This window comes from Sceloporus occidentalis, unplaced genomic scaffold (assembly GCF_023333645.1).
Source record: "Sceloporus occidentalis isolate IW3139 unplaced genomic scaffold, rSceOcc1.0.p SCAF_1, whole genome shotgun sequence".
In the NCBI taxonomy this organism is placed as follows: domain Eukaryota; kingdom Metazoa; phylum Chordata; class Lepidosauria; order Squamata; family Phrynosomatidae; genus Sceloporus; species Sceloporus occidentalis.
Window position 1 is genome coordinate 86,708,380 of NW_028316981.1, and position 14,457 is coordinate 86,722,836.

Below are 14,457 nucleotides of genomic sequence, written 5' to 3' on the forward strand. Positions count from 1 at the left end.
TAAAAGTCTTATTTAGTAAAGGAATTTCAAATTTTCACTGTCAGATAAGTGATTTGGAGCTAGGCTTATTCATCACTCTGGCTAAATATACCTTGTTATTGATTCTCATCTGAACTTTGCTTATTAGCTACACATACTGAGGGCTACGTAATACAGACAGTTTGATTTTTATAGTCTAAGATTTGTTCTTTATTTAAAGACATGTTATTCCTCTCATCAGAATGCAGTTACAAAACAAAATAATTTATCTCCACCAAACAAACAAACAAACACAAAAACAACCTACCCCCAATCACGTCTGCAATCATTTTTGTTCAGTCTGGCCATTCCAGACTTGATTTGTAGGGGGAACATTTGTAAGATATCATCCTGAGTGAATATGCCATAAAGATACAATTCTTTCATTAGGCTTGACTTTCTGAAAGGAATACAAAATCTCTTCTTCATTTCTATCACAACCAATTAATAATGAGGGTGTTTAGAAGAAAGAAGGCCATCTGCCCAAGTCTTGTTCCAACATGCCTTCCTACAGGACACATGTTCCTTGTCTTCTAGAGAATTACCGTGATGTCAAATCTGATTATAACAGCTAATACTTCTGCCAACTATGCACCACAAAAGCACACGAGAGAGGTAAAGAGAGAAGCAGAAAGGAACTGAAGATGCACAAAGCTGTAGAAGTTTTAAAAATGGCATGTCCTTGGCCTTCTTTGTGATTATCCTTTGAGATCACTGTGATTTAAGTTACTCTCCACACAGACCTGGACACACACACACAGACACAGACACAGACACACACACACACACACACACACAGTTTATCATTAAAAGTAGGTCATTTTTGTAGTAAGAAGAAAAGGCCTCCTGTCTGCTACAGTATTGTTAGCATTGGCCACAAAGGAAGGATAGTTCTGTTAGATCCTAGCTGAAAAGCTGATTTCAGGATGAACACAGAATTTTTGAATTAAGGAATACATCTTTTCTTAAGATTCTGTGCATCCTAAAACTGGATAAGAGAAATATAGCAAAGTTCAGCTGAAGACTAGAAATAAAATGTGTGCCTGAATCTGGGTGTCTGACAGATGCTTTGGAGAGGGCACAATTTGATGGCCTCCATGAACAGAGGCCCAGATTTAATTGGCCTGGCACTTACTTGGGCACAAAGCTGCAGCTCATGAGGTGGGCAGACCCAGAGGTGTTTTATGGTTCTGTCGACCCTTCAGAAGCCCTTTTGGATTTTCCTCTTGGACCCACACTCCTGCACTTAGTATAGAGTGATCTATGTTGGTCACTTTGAGGTAGGGATTTTCCTTCCTTTACAAGTTCGTTCCTTCCTTCCTTCCTTCCTTCCTTCCTTCCTTCCTTCCTTCCTTTCTTTTTTCTTTCTTCTTTGCCTACCCTTCACTGTATCTGGTGTTTGCAAATGGGTTGTCATTGGCAGGTTATGGAGTAAATATTAGTTAAGTGTACAACTTGGCACCCCTTTGGTGGAGAGTTGGGCTCCAGAACTGCATCCACACACTTGGAGGCCTAGGTGCCTCCAAGAACTTCCCCCTAGAGCTGACCCTTGGGGCTGACTGAAAAAGAACATCCCTTTGGGGCTGACTGGTGGCTTGCTCTCTCCTGTAAAGTCTATTGACTTGGCGGGGATGCTTTCAGTTTGCCTTCTAGTAAATGGCTGGCTGGAGAGCAATACATAATATTGGAAAGTCCTCAGGGTCAGGTGTTACATCCAAGGGAAGGCTGAGGTGGTGGTCACAGGCTGACATCTGGCCTCAGCTAAACCCACATCAGCCCCCCCACCACCACCCCGCCACCATTGCTTATCACCAGGCTCAGTTTATCAAATAGATTCTTAGGTCAAATAAAATGGCCCTTGTTTAACCCAATGGTCTCATTATTTCATAATTTGTCATCGATGCAATCCTGTATAGATTTCACTAAGAAATAAGTTCCTCTGAGTTTATTCCATACTGTTAAATGTGTTTAAGAACAGAACATAAAATAAAACATAGTATATGAATTAAAGTAAACATGTATAGGATCATGGCATTATGTAATACTTGTGGGATATCCACCATGTACACATCCTTTTTATAGCTTAGCAATCTTCAACCACTAGATGTAAAGCTATTAATGCTTGATTTGCAAAGTACAGGTTGTTTAGATGAGGCTAAGGAGAATCATTAGAGCTTCTAGAGACAAGTGGACTTGTTGCATTGGTATGGAGCTCAGACAGAATAAAGTTAAGGGAGTTACTAGAGCAGAATTGTTCAAGATCAGAAGGGTATTCAAGTAAATCCTGATAGGTTACCATTGATGATTTCCAGACCTCAGTATTGGCTACTTGATAGAATATATTTTGGGCCACTAAATTACAAAGAAATGGGATTTTAGGAGACATTCAAAGTAAGGGAAAAACCAAGGCCAGCCTTAGTTAAACAACATATTTAGCTATTTTCTTGATACTTGTTTAATTTTCAAATACCCTTTATATGGCACTTGTAGCCACATTCATTATTTTGTTACATGATCTACAAGCAGAATTTATCCCTAAAATATAAGATTATAAATTTGCATCCCCGGATTTCTTCATTGTTCCTCACAACCATCCACCACTCATGCCATATGTTGCACTGAAACAAATTTTCCTATAAATTATTATTTTGATAAAATGTTAATGCAAGGCTGGCCAAGTACTACCAGTGGCTAAATGGCTGTTACTGATTGTTTTAGAGTGGATAATTGAATAGAGAGCCACATTAAGAGCTCCCCAGCAATCCCAGTTTCTAAAATTTGATCCAAGAATAATGCAGACAAACACAATCATAATTTCATAGAATCATAGTGTTGGAAGAGACCACAAAGGCCATCCAGTCCAACCCCCTGTTTACATGTTTAACTTGAGTATTAATAGCACTAACTGTGTATTGGTTTTCTATATCCCCCCCCCCCCCCCCCAGAAAATTCAGGTTCTTTTTATTTAACCTTTGTTCTCCTCCTTTTTGTGAGAACTTGGCCTCTATTATTTGTTATACACACTTTCTTTAGCTTTCCACAATGTTCAGAGATCTGTTCTACATAAAACCAAAACAGTCAATATTATTTATATATGGTTGATAAGGGGGAGAGATTTTGAATTGCCTTATTTAGCTCTTGAAGTGTCAAGACTGCCTTTTGCTGTATTAAGTCAGGAGACATATTGTTTTATTGTGTTTTAGTTATGTCTCCTCCCAGCATCAATTGAAAATGGCACAAAGGCATTTCAGAGTTTTTAGCAACATAGTTGGAACCAGTGTCCAACTCCTTTCCAGTCATTGTGCCTTTGCAGCAATATAAAACTGTTGTGTGCTAATTCCAGCTGACCCAACGCAAGTGAATTGTTATGATTTTCCAGCTTTGAAAATGAAAATGGAGATTTAAAAATGATACAAAATATCAACATTTAATGTCTGTTGTTCCTTTCTGCATACCAATCCAGTTACATACCAATTAAGAAAAAGTCTTCCTCAAATTGCAGCACATCCACAAGGTATGGCACTAGCTTAATAAAGTCTTTTCAAACAGTACATCATGTTTAGCTGTGCCATAAAGTTTTTATTGGTGCACACCTGGCCTTACAAATGATATGGTCATGACTCATTTAAGCAGAACAGAGGGTCAATAAATCTTTATATTATACTTCATTGATGTTTATTGAACATACAGAAAGTAATGACTGAAAGGGTACTGATGTGTAGGAGCTTAGGTTCTCCTTGATTAATGGCACCTTTTTCTCTAGAGGTCTTTAAAAGAGAGCTTCAGTGTCTGAAAGTACCAGCAGTTAATGTCTCAGGACAGGCTGTCTGAATCTCTTTTATTATAAAATTCTTTGGCTTTTGTCATGCCATTTGTGAGTTCCAGGAAACACTATTGACATGTGCAGTTCTCTCATGTCAATATTTTGCATAGAATGCCAACATTTATTTATTTAATTAGTTTCCCTTTTTACAGAGGTTGGATGGCCATCTTTCAAGACTGCTTTTACTGTATATTCCTGGATGGCAGGAGGCTGGAATAGATGACTTATACTCCCTTCCAACTCTAAGATTCCATGAACATAAAAGTATTTGTGTGCTTTTAAGTTGTTTCTGCCTTATGGCAACCCTAAGGTGACCCTATCATGGGGTTTACTTGGCAAGTTTCCTGGGGGGGGGGGGGGGGTTGCCATTACCATCCTCTGAGGTTGGAAGAGTGTGACTTGCCCAGGGATGTGAACCCTGGTCTCCAGAGTGCTCAAACCACGACACCATGCTGGCTCTCACATAAAAGTATAGCACCCCTATTAAAAGACCTTTCAGCAGCAGCCACTTAACAGCCAAAGGCTTGCCCAAATAAAAATATTTTAGAGCAAAGAGAGCAAAGATGGGCCCAAACTAATTTCATATGGGAGGGAATTTGATAGTCCAGGAGCAGCCATCAAGAATTCTTTCCCTTGTGTCTTCACCAAACATTTCTATGATGGACAAGAACTGAGAGAAAAACTTGAACAGTATAAGAAGCTAATAGTTTTTCAGATAGTCTTGATACACAAAATGCAAAGTTTTACATACTGTATTTATTTTATTAAAACATTTATATCCTATATTTCCACCAGAAGGTCTTCAAGTCAGCTTGCACAGCAGCTTGGATTCCATGTTGTTCTTCTACTGATGAAAGGGAGGTGTTTTAACCAACTTCCCCTCAATCTATAGCTCTCTACACCATTCATAGCTGCCTTCCAAACACTGACACAATTTTTGGTTTGCTCAGAGGGCATATGCAGGAATGGAAAGGCAGGAAAACTCCACACATCAGCTGAAAACTCTCTTCCAACCAAGGAAAGAAATAAGATGTTGCTAAATCCTAAATACCTCAAAACTATTAAAGCAGTTTCAATCACCCAAATGATGAACGATCTAGCACAGATGTAGGAGCCACAAATAGTAGCTAAAACACCAAGGGGACAAATTTTACACCAAAGTATAAAGAGAAGAGAGGAGATTTGTGTTGGCACCTGAAAGATAGCAGGCAGAATCTAAAATGAATGTCTCTGGTGAGGGGGTTTCACTGGTTGAGTTCCACCATAATTGAGTTCCACCAGGGACTTTGTCCCTGGCATTTACCCACTTTGTCTCTGAAACCAAAGGGAACTGGATGGATTAGGCTCCCTGACAAAAAATCTCAGTGAACAGTAGTGACTTAACTCATTCATATATATAAAAATGAGAAACTGAAACATTTTCCCCTTCACCTCAAAAGGAGCAAGGTATTTTCTGTCAATTTTGAGAGTTTGCTGTTGCTATTATTTGCAGAAAAACTGGCGGGGGGGGGGGGGGGGAGAAATAAGCATGTGGCTAATCTCCAATAGTTGTTTCTTGTTGTATGGACTCCTGAAAATCAGAAGCATTGGAGGGAGTTCTTTGCTTCATTTCCCTCAATTGGCCAGCCGTTCTGTACCTGCTGTATGCATGTGCATTGCTTCCCAGGAAGAAATGACAGTTATTTTGCTTAGAAATATTTTTGTGTATATTACAGAATCATTGGTGGAAATGAAAGTGCTGCTTCTTATGTTTTCATGCTGGAGGCAAGAACTCTTCCAGAGGCTGATTACTTATTGGCAGACTGTCTCAATGTATCAGGACAAGCTCTTTCTTTGAGAAAGAAGTAAAGATGGGAAGCTGTCCCTTAAAAATGTAAGATTAGCCATGCTAAATCAGATCAAAAACCTAGCTAGTCCAGAACTCTTTTCCCATAAACAGCTGGTTGATCATACAAGCTAGACATGAAATAGCACTTTCCTGTCTGTGTTCCCCTGTAAGTAGTATATAAAAGCATAATGCCTCTGATGCCTGAGGTACTGTATTACTATCAGGACCTCGTTCCCAGTGAATCTATCTACAGTAATTCCTTTCCTGGGTTCCAAGCCTCTTGGGCCTGTATAGGTTAAGACAGATGTACTATTTGTGATATAAACTGGTAGTCAGTGAAGATCTTTAAGCCCTGATAAAATAGTTTAGTAGACCCCATATTTGCCAACATCAAGATCCAAATTATATGAGATACATCTTATGGACACATGTCCTCAAATCTGCAGATGAGACTTTTTCCAGGGGAAGGAAAGAAGATTCTGTGTATCCCTAATACTTAACATTTGCAAGCAATTTGGAAGTACAGTTGGCCTTCCTTATCCACGGATTTTTTACCCATGGATTCAAGCATCCATGATTTGAAAATATTCAAAAAAATAAATGAATTCCAAAAAAGCAAACCTTGATTTTGCCATTTTATATAAGGGACACCATTTTATTATCCATTGTATTTAATGGGACTTGAGCATCTACAGATTTTGGTATCCATGGGGGTCATGGAACCAAACCCCAATGGATACCAGGGGCCCACTGTATCTTATTTTTAGCCACAACTTTTCTTCAATCTAGCAGGAAAGGGGTGCTCTTTCCAAAATGCAGTACCCCACCTGAATCACTAAAATCAGGTGTAGAGAGAATGGAAACTAAGGTTATGGAAAAAGTTAGCCATGTCAAAGAGAAGTGAGCTTTCCAAACCTCCAATTCTGATAGAGCAACTGTGTAGTCATTCTTTCTTCTGTGATTTTACAAAAAAATGTAAATGACCGAACATTAATCTCTGTGATTCTATGATTCTCTATGATTCTTATTTCCTTATGAAAATTTCTCAAATGAGCTCTTAAAAAAATAAATAAAATAAAAAATACAACAGTGTTCTGCAAAGTATTATAATGTAGAATTATAAAGCAGAATGAGCTCCTAGATTTATAACAATTTTATCTGTTTGCAAAATGATAAAATTATATTTGTGCTATAAGACATACATCTCTAGTTTATACACGTAACAGTGTACTGCAAATGACACAGTATTGATATGAAAACTCCAAGATGCCAGGACCATACAAAGTGTTTTTTCATATTCTGCATTTCAGAAATTTAGAAAACTGTAGATTTTAAAATATGTATAAAATACATATAATATAATATAATATGTATGAAATATGTATTTATATGTATTATCCTACTAGAAAGGCCCCTTCCCCACCACCACTCCCTTCTCCTTTTGTGTCATGTCTTTCTAGATTGTAAGCCTGAGGGCAGGGAACTGTCCAATTAAAAAGATTGCATGTACAGCGCTGTGTAAATTTACAGCGCTTTATAAATAAAGGTTAATAATAATAATAATAATAATAATAATAATAATAATAATGTAGAAAACCTGATGCACAATGTTAGGACATTACTGCATTTGCTACTGGGATAGACCCAGAATGTAACTTCCTTATTGCATTCACCCATCACCAGGCAGTATGCAGCCCATATGCAACCCAGGCTTCTCTCTTGGCTTTTTAAGAATGACATTTTCCCATTCTTGAAAAGATGCAGGACAAGCCTGGGGAAGCCCGGGTTGCATATGGGCTGCATACTGCCTGGCAATGGGTGAATGAGATAAAATCTGCCTTAAGAAATTTACATCCTGGGTCTATCCTTGCAGTGGAGCTAATGCAATAATCTCCTTAGACATGTTTTTCTTCATTATATAGAAGTAGTCCTGAATCCTGAAACCACTTTACAGTGACAGTTACACATACATGTAACTTCAGTGAAGATGCTGTGCATCTGTTGTGAAAGGAAGCACAGGGTGGGGGTGGGGGTGGGGAGAAAAAGAGGAGAATTAACCATGTAAAATTTCATTCTCATTGTTTAGCTGAACTGGTTCTTAGGAACAGTCTTTGGATTGTTTTCTGAAATCCAGAACTGTGGGTTGTTGTTGTTTTTCCTGTATGTGAACATGAAAAAGTAATTTACAGCTTCATGTAGAAACTAGCCATTTTTCTTTAAAAAAGGAAAAGAAAAGCTGCCGCTGCCAGGAAAACATCAGTTTCTGTGTGCTACAGAGTGAAGAAATACAGCACTTATTTTGTACAGCATTTGTTTACTAGCTGAGCTGTGAAAACCTCTGTTTACTCACTGAAATGCGCAATTTTAGCTCTAGATGGATTAGGTAGTACTCTTGAGTCTCCCTCTGCACCCTAGCGTCAACTAGTTAGTTGAAGACAGCTTAACGTAGGCTTCTCAAGACAAATGTCAAAGATAAAGTGATCTGAATCAGTGCTTTTTAACTTTCATTGATCCACATAATCAGATGGTTCAGTTTTAGATGTAAAGGGTGACTTCCCCCAGCTGCATCTATAAGTCAGATATTACTTAAAAGCACACAACAGCAGCAAACAGATGGACACAGTAGTAGTTCTAGTGGGTGTAGCATTTAGACCACTACTTTGTTAGCCTTCCAGAACTCTCTCTATGTGCCAAAGAGCTGTACACTTCCTTCTCTGATTTTATTCCTTCTTCCTCTGACTTTATATAAAAAAACAAAGCAGGCATACCTCTGGTCTTCTGCTTACAAGAAAAAGGGTGTGAGACAAGCACATAATTTTTAAACACTTATTTTTGTGCTTAATGCATGTGCTTGTACTGAGACTACTTCACTCTCCAGGGGAGAGTTCCCATCTCTTCATCTACCAGCTAGCCTTGCTGAATCAGAGTTTACAAAATTTACTTCTTTGAATTAAAGCTTCCATAATTCCCAGATGGCATGATTAGTAGTCATGCTGGTTGGAAAATCATAGTTGTTGTTGTTCAAAAAATAAAAGTTTCCAAGATCTTTGTTAATGTATTACAGGCAGAGAAAGCAGAAGACAAATAACTTCCATAGAGTTTCCCAAGCAACAACCTACCTTCTGCCATTTCTACAGCTGCCCTAGGAAGAAAAACCAGCAGCACATTCATTATGCTTAAATCCAGCTTCATGACCCACTAAACATTGTAGTTAAGGCTTCATCCTATGGGGCCATTCTGCTGGTGTAAAGCTCCCACTTGCTTGGGAAACCTCATTTTTTGTCCTTCCACAAAGGCTAGAAAAAGTAATTTCAGTCCACTTGTGCAAGACAAGTCACATGTCACTGCCAAGGCAATTCACATCTCTTTATGACTTCATCAGCCTAGGTTTTACTTGAAATAGTGGTGCTAGCACATCTATGACACCTCTTGTACTTTTTCTGCTAGCATTATGCAAAGGCAATCATGTAAATGGAGACCTAAATCCTGTGCTAATAATGACTAGAGTAGACTCATTGGATTAATGCTATTTATCTACAAGTTAACTCACTACTGAGCAATTGATTGAATGGGTTTACTCCAGTTGGGTAACCAACAGGATGCCAGCTATAGTCTCTGGGTCTAATCTGCACTGCAGAATTAATGCAGTTTGACTCTACTTTAATTGTCACTGCTATGAAATTATGGAATCTGTAGTTTTGTGAGATATTTAGCCTTCTCTGTCAGAGAGCTCTGGTGCCACAACTACAAATCCCAGAATTACATAGCATGGAGCCATGGCAGTTAAAGCAGTGTCAAACTGTATTTTTATGCAGTGCAGATTAGATCTAGCTTTGCTTCTTTCCTCTTGTCTCCCAATTCCTTTCTTCCTTGTAGTGTGTGCAATTGAATCTCTAAACCTGATGGTGGGCACTGCTTTATTTTTTATCTTTGTAAGGTGTTTTAGCAAAGAATGGGATCAACTGTTTTAAGCAAATGAATAAATGAATTTGGGCACTGCATGGAAGCTTCTGGACTTTGCCTTCATTAGATGGCAGTACAGCTGATGGCAGTGAGATGAAGACAATGCTGATTGCATGAAAATCAAATCCATCCACAACAGTTGATATGCTCAAAATGACTAAATTCAAGGGGAAATTTTGAATTTTTTGTTTATTTTTGTTTTGATTTTTTTATTTAGGAAAAATCTAGTGACAAGCTATAGATGTGTTGATTTGAGTGCAGCCAATTAGAATTCACTTCTTTATGTTTCCCCAGAGATGTTTTCCTACTTCTAGTGAGACACTTGGAGCACCTTTCCAAATCCTTCAGTTACTGCAAATTCTACTCCAGATGGAATTTTGATGCACCTCTATCTTTCTTCTTTCCAAGTCAAGGGGCATATGAGGATGTCCTTTCACATATCTTAGCTTGTGTAAAAAGTTATCAGCCTGTTTGCATTCTCTTCTCACTAAGGACTTTTATCAGCACAACATATTCTGAAGCACCACAAGAATGATTGTGGGCAAAGAAGGATGGGAAGTATCCACTCATTTCCCCCCACCTCTCCTCTCTTAATTCTGTTTTATCTAATAGACACAGGCCTGTTACAGACTGCCAAAATAAAGCTGCTTCGGGTCTCTTTGGAGGTATGCTATTTAAATGATGCATGTGTCCTAATAGTCCGGAGGTTGCACCAAAGCCACACTCCATTCCTAAGCACTGGAGTGCAGCTTTGGTGCAGTTTCCGGATTCTTAGAATGCACGCATCATTTACATAGCATACCTCCAAAGAGACCCGAAGCAGCTTTATTTTGGCAGTCTGTAACAGGCCACAGGGAGCTGGGTATGTTTAACTTCGATAGAGAGGACTGAGAGATGGCATGATAACCATCTTTAAATATCTGAAGGATATCAAATGAAAGGTGGAAGAAGGTTGTTTCCAGCTGCTCCAGGAATGAAAATGTGAACCAGTGGATTCAATTTACAAGAAAATAGATTCTATCTAAACATTAGGAAGAACTTATTTACTGTAACAGAGGTTGAACTGTGGAAGAGACCGTTGAACTGGAATAGACTGCGGGTTCTCTTTTTTGGGGAGTTTTTTTTTTAAAAAACAGACTGGATGGCTGTCTTTCAGGAGTTGTTTAATTGTGTATTCTGACAAGTCAGGGGGTTGGACTAGATTGCCCTTAAAATCTTTTCCAGCTCTATTATTCTAATAAAGCAGATTTTCATATGCATTCAACACATCACATATATATTGCTTTAGTTTTCAACTAAAGGAGAAAAAAAAGGGATCCAGCTTTTCTTTCTTGAACACCCAATTTCTTTGATAAGATTGTGTTTACCACTGAGTCAGATGGTAACTGGAATATTAAAGTTGACTGAAGTCCCAATCTGTTCTTTTGCTGAGAGGGCTCTTGGGATTACTAATGGGACATGGAACACTTCACTTTTGGTGCACTGACTGAAATGTAGTGCAGTTTAGAAGAGAGTGGAAGTCATTACTGGCAGCTTATAGCTGTGTGGTGGCCTAGATTAAATGAGTTTGAAAGTACAGACATATTGAAGCCATGTGGCCATGACATACACAATAACAAACCCTCAGACAATTATTGGCAGTCTCACCAGAAAACTAAAAAACAAAACAGCACTGGAGAACAGTTGTCACACTGGGACCTGTGAAAATGCATTCTATCCAAGCTCACAAAGCAGCATCGAGAACATTTGGTACTTTGTATCTGCATGTGAATTCTTGTGTCTTAATATTAGACTCACTAGAATTTTGAAAGAACTTATCAATACAAATTAACACCACATATTTGGGGTATTGAGTAAAGAGAATGAAGATAAATTCATATACATGCCCACATACAAAAGTGTACAGTCCAATGTGTGTTGACATGACTTGCTCTTCTGTTCTGGCCAGAGTATGGGCTCATGGAAGACTAAGGCAAATTTAGCAGGTACTAACTTTCAGACGAAGTCGCTCATCAGCAGATAACAAGTTCCATGTAGGTTTCAGGGTCTACTTTCTACTCAAATGAAAACTTTGGCAAAATCTTGGAGAACTACTCATGGAGCTCTCTTGAATGGCAAATGGTTCTGGTTTAAGGAGAGAACATGGGGAGTACTAACCAAAATATCTGGGAGCAGGGTTATCACACCTTTACATAAGCCTTTCCTGGAAGTCTAATCTCAGTCCCATTGTCAAGGTTCTATTAAGGCTGGGACTGGTGGCTTGTTTCCTTCTCCATGGGGAAGTGGTCTGTTCCCAGAGAATGATGGAAAAGAATGGATTCCTGCGGGTTTGCTATTTTCCTGTTGATAAGTTGCCTTTACCATACCCTTCTTCTCCCTGTGGTTAGGATATGAACTACTGCAGTTGGCATTATTATTCTTGTCTTTAGTGTTTTCTTCTCTTTCATTGAGCCTGTTTGACACATTGGTCTACAATGGAGTTGAGATCAAAAGGCAAAACAGCTTGAACACAGATAGGTGAAGACATGCTGGATCTGTCTGAACACAGGTTAGAGCAGATTATTGACACTACTCTGTAGACCCTCCATGTCCACCGATTCTTTATCTATGGATTCAACCATTCACAGCTTAAATTTTTTTTAAAAAAATTAAATTTCAAAAGCCAAGCCTTAATTTTGCCATTTTATATAGGGGATATCATTTTACTATGCCGTTGTATTTACAGGGTCTTGAACATCCAAAGTTTTTTGTATCCCCGGGGGGGGGGGGGGTCCTGGAATCAAACCCCAAGGGATACCAAGGGCTCACTGTATTTTAATGTTTTCATACTTTTTTCATTGATTCATTTGAAAACAACCCCCATTATTTTATTGATTGTTTTGTTTTTGATATTTACATATTGCCTAGAGGACATTTACCACCAAGGCAGTATATAAAGATGTTAAAGAATGAAAGAATGGAGGAAGAAAGGATGGCTGGTTTACCATAAACAGATACGCAATTTTAAAGATATCTTCATACAGATTAATTGGGATTGGCGTTGAGAAGTATTTTTAGTCAGCAGGCATCTAGATACAGAGAAAGGTATCCAAGTATTTCATGTCCTCCTTCCTCACTGTATGCAGTCTAGACTAGTATATGCTAAACAAAGTTGGATGCTTCTGAGAATCTTGCTAGAACACAGTATGCTATGATGACCATACATGTGCCATTGTGTATAATTGGCAGAATAATATCACTCCCATACATATTATTGTTTTCTGTTCATCTTTGAAGTTTCTACAAATACTAAAGAGAGATTCTAATATATACCAACAAATAAATCCAGTTGTATTCAGTAGGCCATCTTCCCAAGCTACTTCACATAAAATTGCACTGGAAGCTTCCAACTATAAAAACAAATTGATCAGAAAATATACATTGTAGGCAATAAGAAAGAAACATGATCCATCTTACCAAAGTTGCAAGAATATAGTGGTATCCTTTCCCGTTATTTTCAATCTTGACAATCTGCAGTGGTGAAACACAAAACATTTAATTGAACATCATAATGTACCAGTAAAGTGTTAACAGTTTACAATATAGGTACTGTATATCTTGGTTAACAAAGCCTTTGGCAAAGAAGTTTCTTTTTACAAAGTATTTTTACACCAGCCTTCCTTGTTCTCTGAAAGACCTTTTACCAGCATTGGCATTGGGAGGATAATAAGGAAGACTGGAGAAAGAAAAAAAAAATAATCCATGGATGCAATTTGGAAAAAGCTTTTAGGTGGTCTGTAGAAGGTGGTTTAAAAAAAACTTACACAAGACTTGTCTGGCATAGTGGTTTCATTTCACATGTGCTTATTAGTTTTGGATAAAAAATTTGCTGAAAGATGTTGAACTGCTCATCTCTTTTGTGGTATCAGAACCTATTCCTATTCTTTCCATGCTATTTCTGTCTCATACCAAATTTTCTGTTAAAGAAGAAATGGCCAGGAACACATCTAACTGAGGCATGTTTGTATATCGCCTAGCTTTGTAGGGCTGTTGGGACACCTGAGAGAGGGTCTTCTCTGCTGTGGCACAGTGGTTATGGAATGCCCTCCCCTTAGAGGTCCAATTGAACCCCACCCGTCAAAATAAATAAATGTGGCTTTTTCACTGATCCTTTGGGATTTAACTGATTTCATTCAATTTGCACTGGTATGGTTTATTATTTTTAAATTGTTTTGACTGGTTATAAATAGTCATGTTTTACTTGTTAAATATTTTAATATCCTTATAGTCTTTTGAAATTACATAGTTCTTTGTGGGTTTTTTGCCTATGTGGCCATGTTCTGGAAGAGTTTATTCCTGACATTTCACCTGCATCTGTGGCTGGCATCTTCAAAGAATGGTGGCATGGATGTGTGTGGGGTATCTATATATACTGTATAACTCTTGCTTGGGGGAAGTGATTTAAATGTTAATCTGTTCTGGCTTGTTGGTGAATGGACAGGCCTCCTGGTGGAAGGAATATACGAGAAGACTTTGTGTCTAATTAGTGATCCATTGTCTGCTGGAAACCCCCTGACCGTGGGTGATGTTTATTTGCATGTGCTGAGTCTTGATTTTGGTGTTTTTCAGGACCAGTAGCTAAACCTTGTTTACTTTAAGGGTTTCTTCTTTCCTGTTGAAGTTGTCCAAGTGTTTGTGGATTTCAATGGCTTCCCTGTGCATCCTGACCTGATAGTTGTTGGCATGGTCCAGAATGTCAGTGTTTTCAAATAGTGTTTTATGCCCAGGATGGTTTATAACGTGTTCTGCTATTGTTGATTTTTCTGGACATCAGAAGTGCTGCCAG

At 38.4% G+C, this 14,457-nt stretch overlaps 1 protein-coding gene across 6 annotated transcripts in view; it reads right to left on the bottom strand.

Moving 5' to 3' along the window:
• Positions 1–14,457, bottom strand: part of LOC149321761 (glutamate receptor 1) — a 293,443-nt gene that overhangs the window by 107,344 nt on the left and 171,642 nt on the right. For all 6 annotated transcript variants that reach the window (XM_089528180.1, XM_089528160.1, XM_089528141.1 and 3 more), the window contains exon 6: positions 13,089–13,142. In XM_089528180.1, the coding sequence (XP_089384306.1) occupies positions 13,089–13,142 (54 nt within the window). The remainder of the gene's footprint in view (positions 1–13,088; positions 13,143–14,457) is intronic.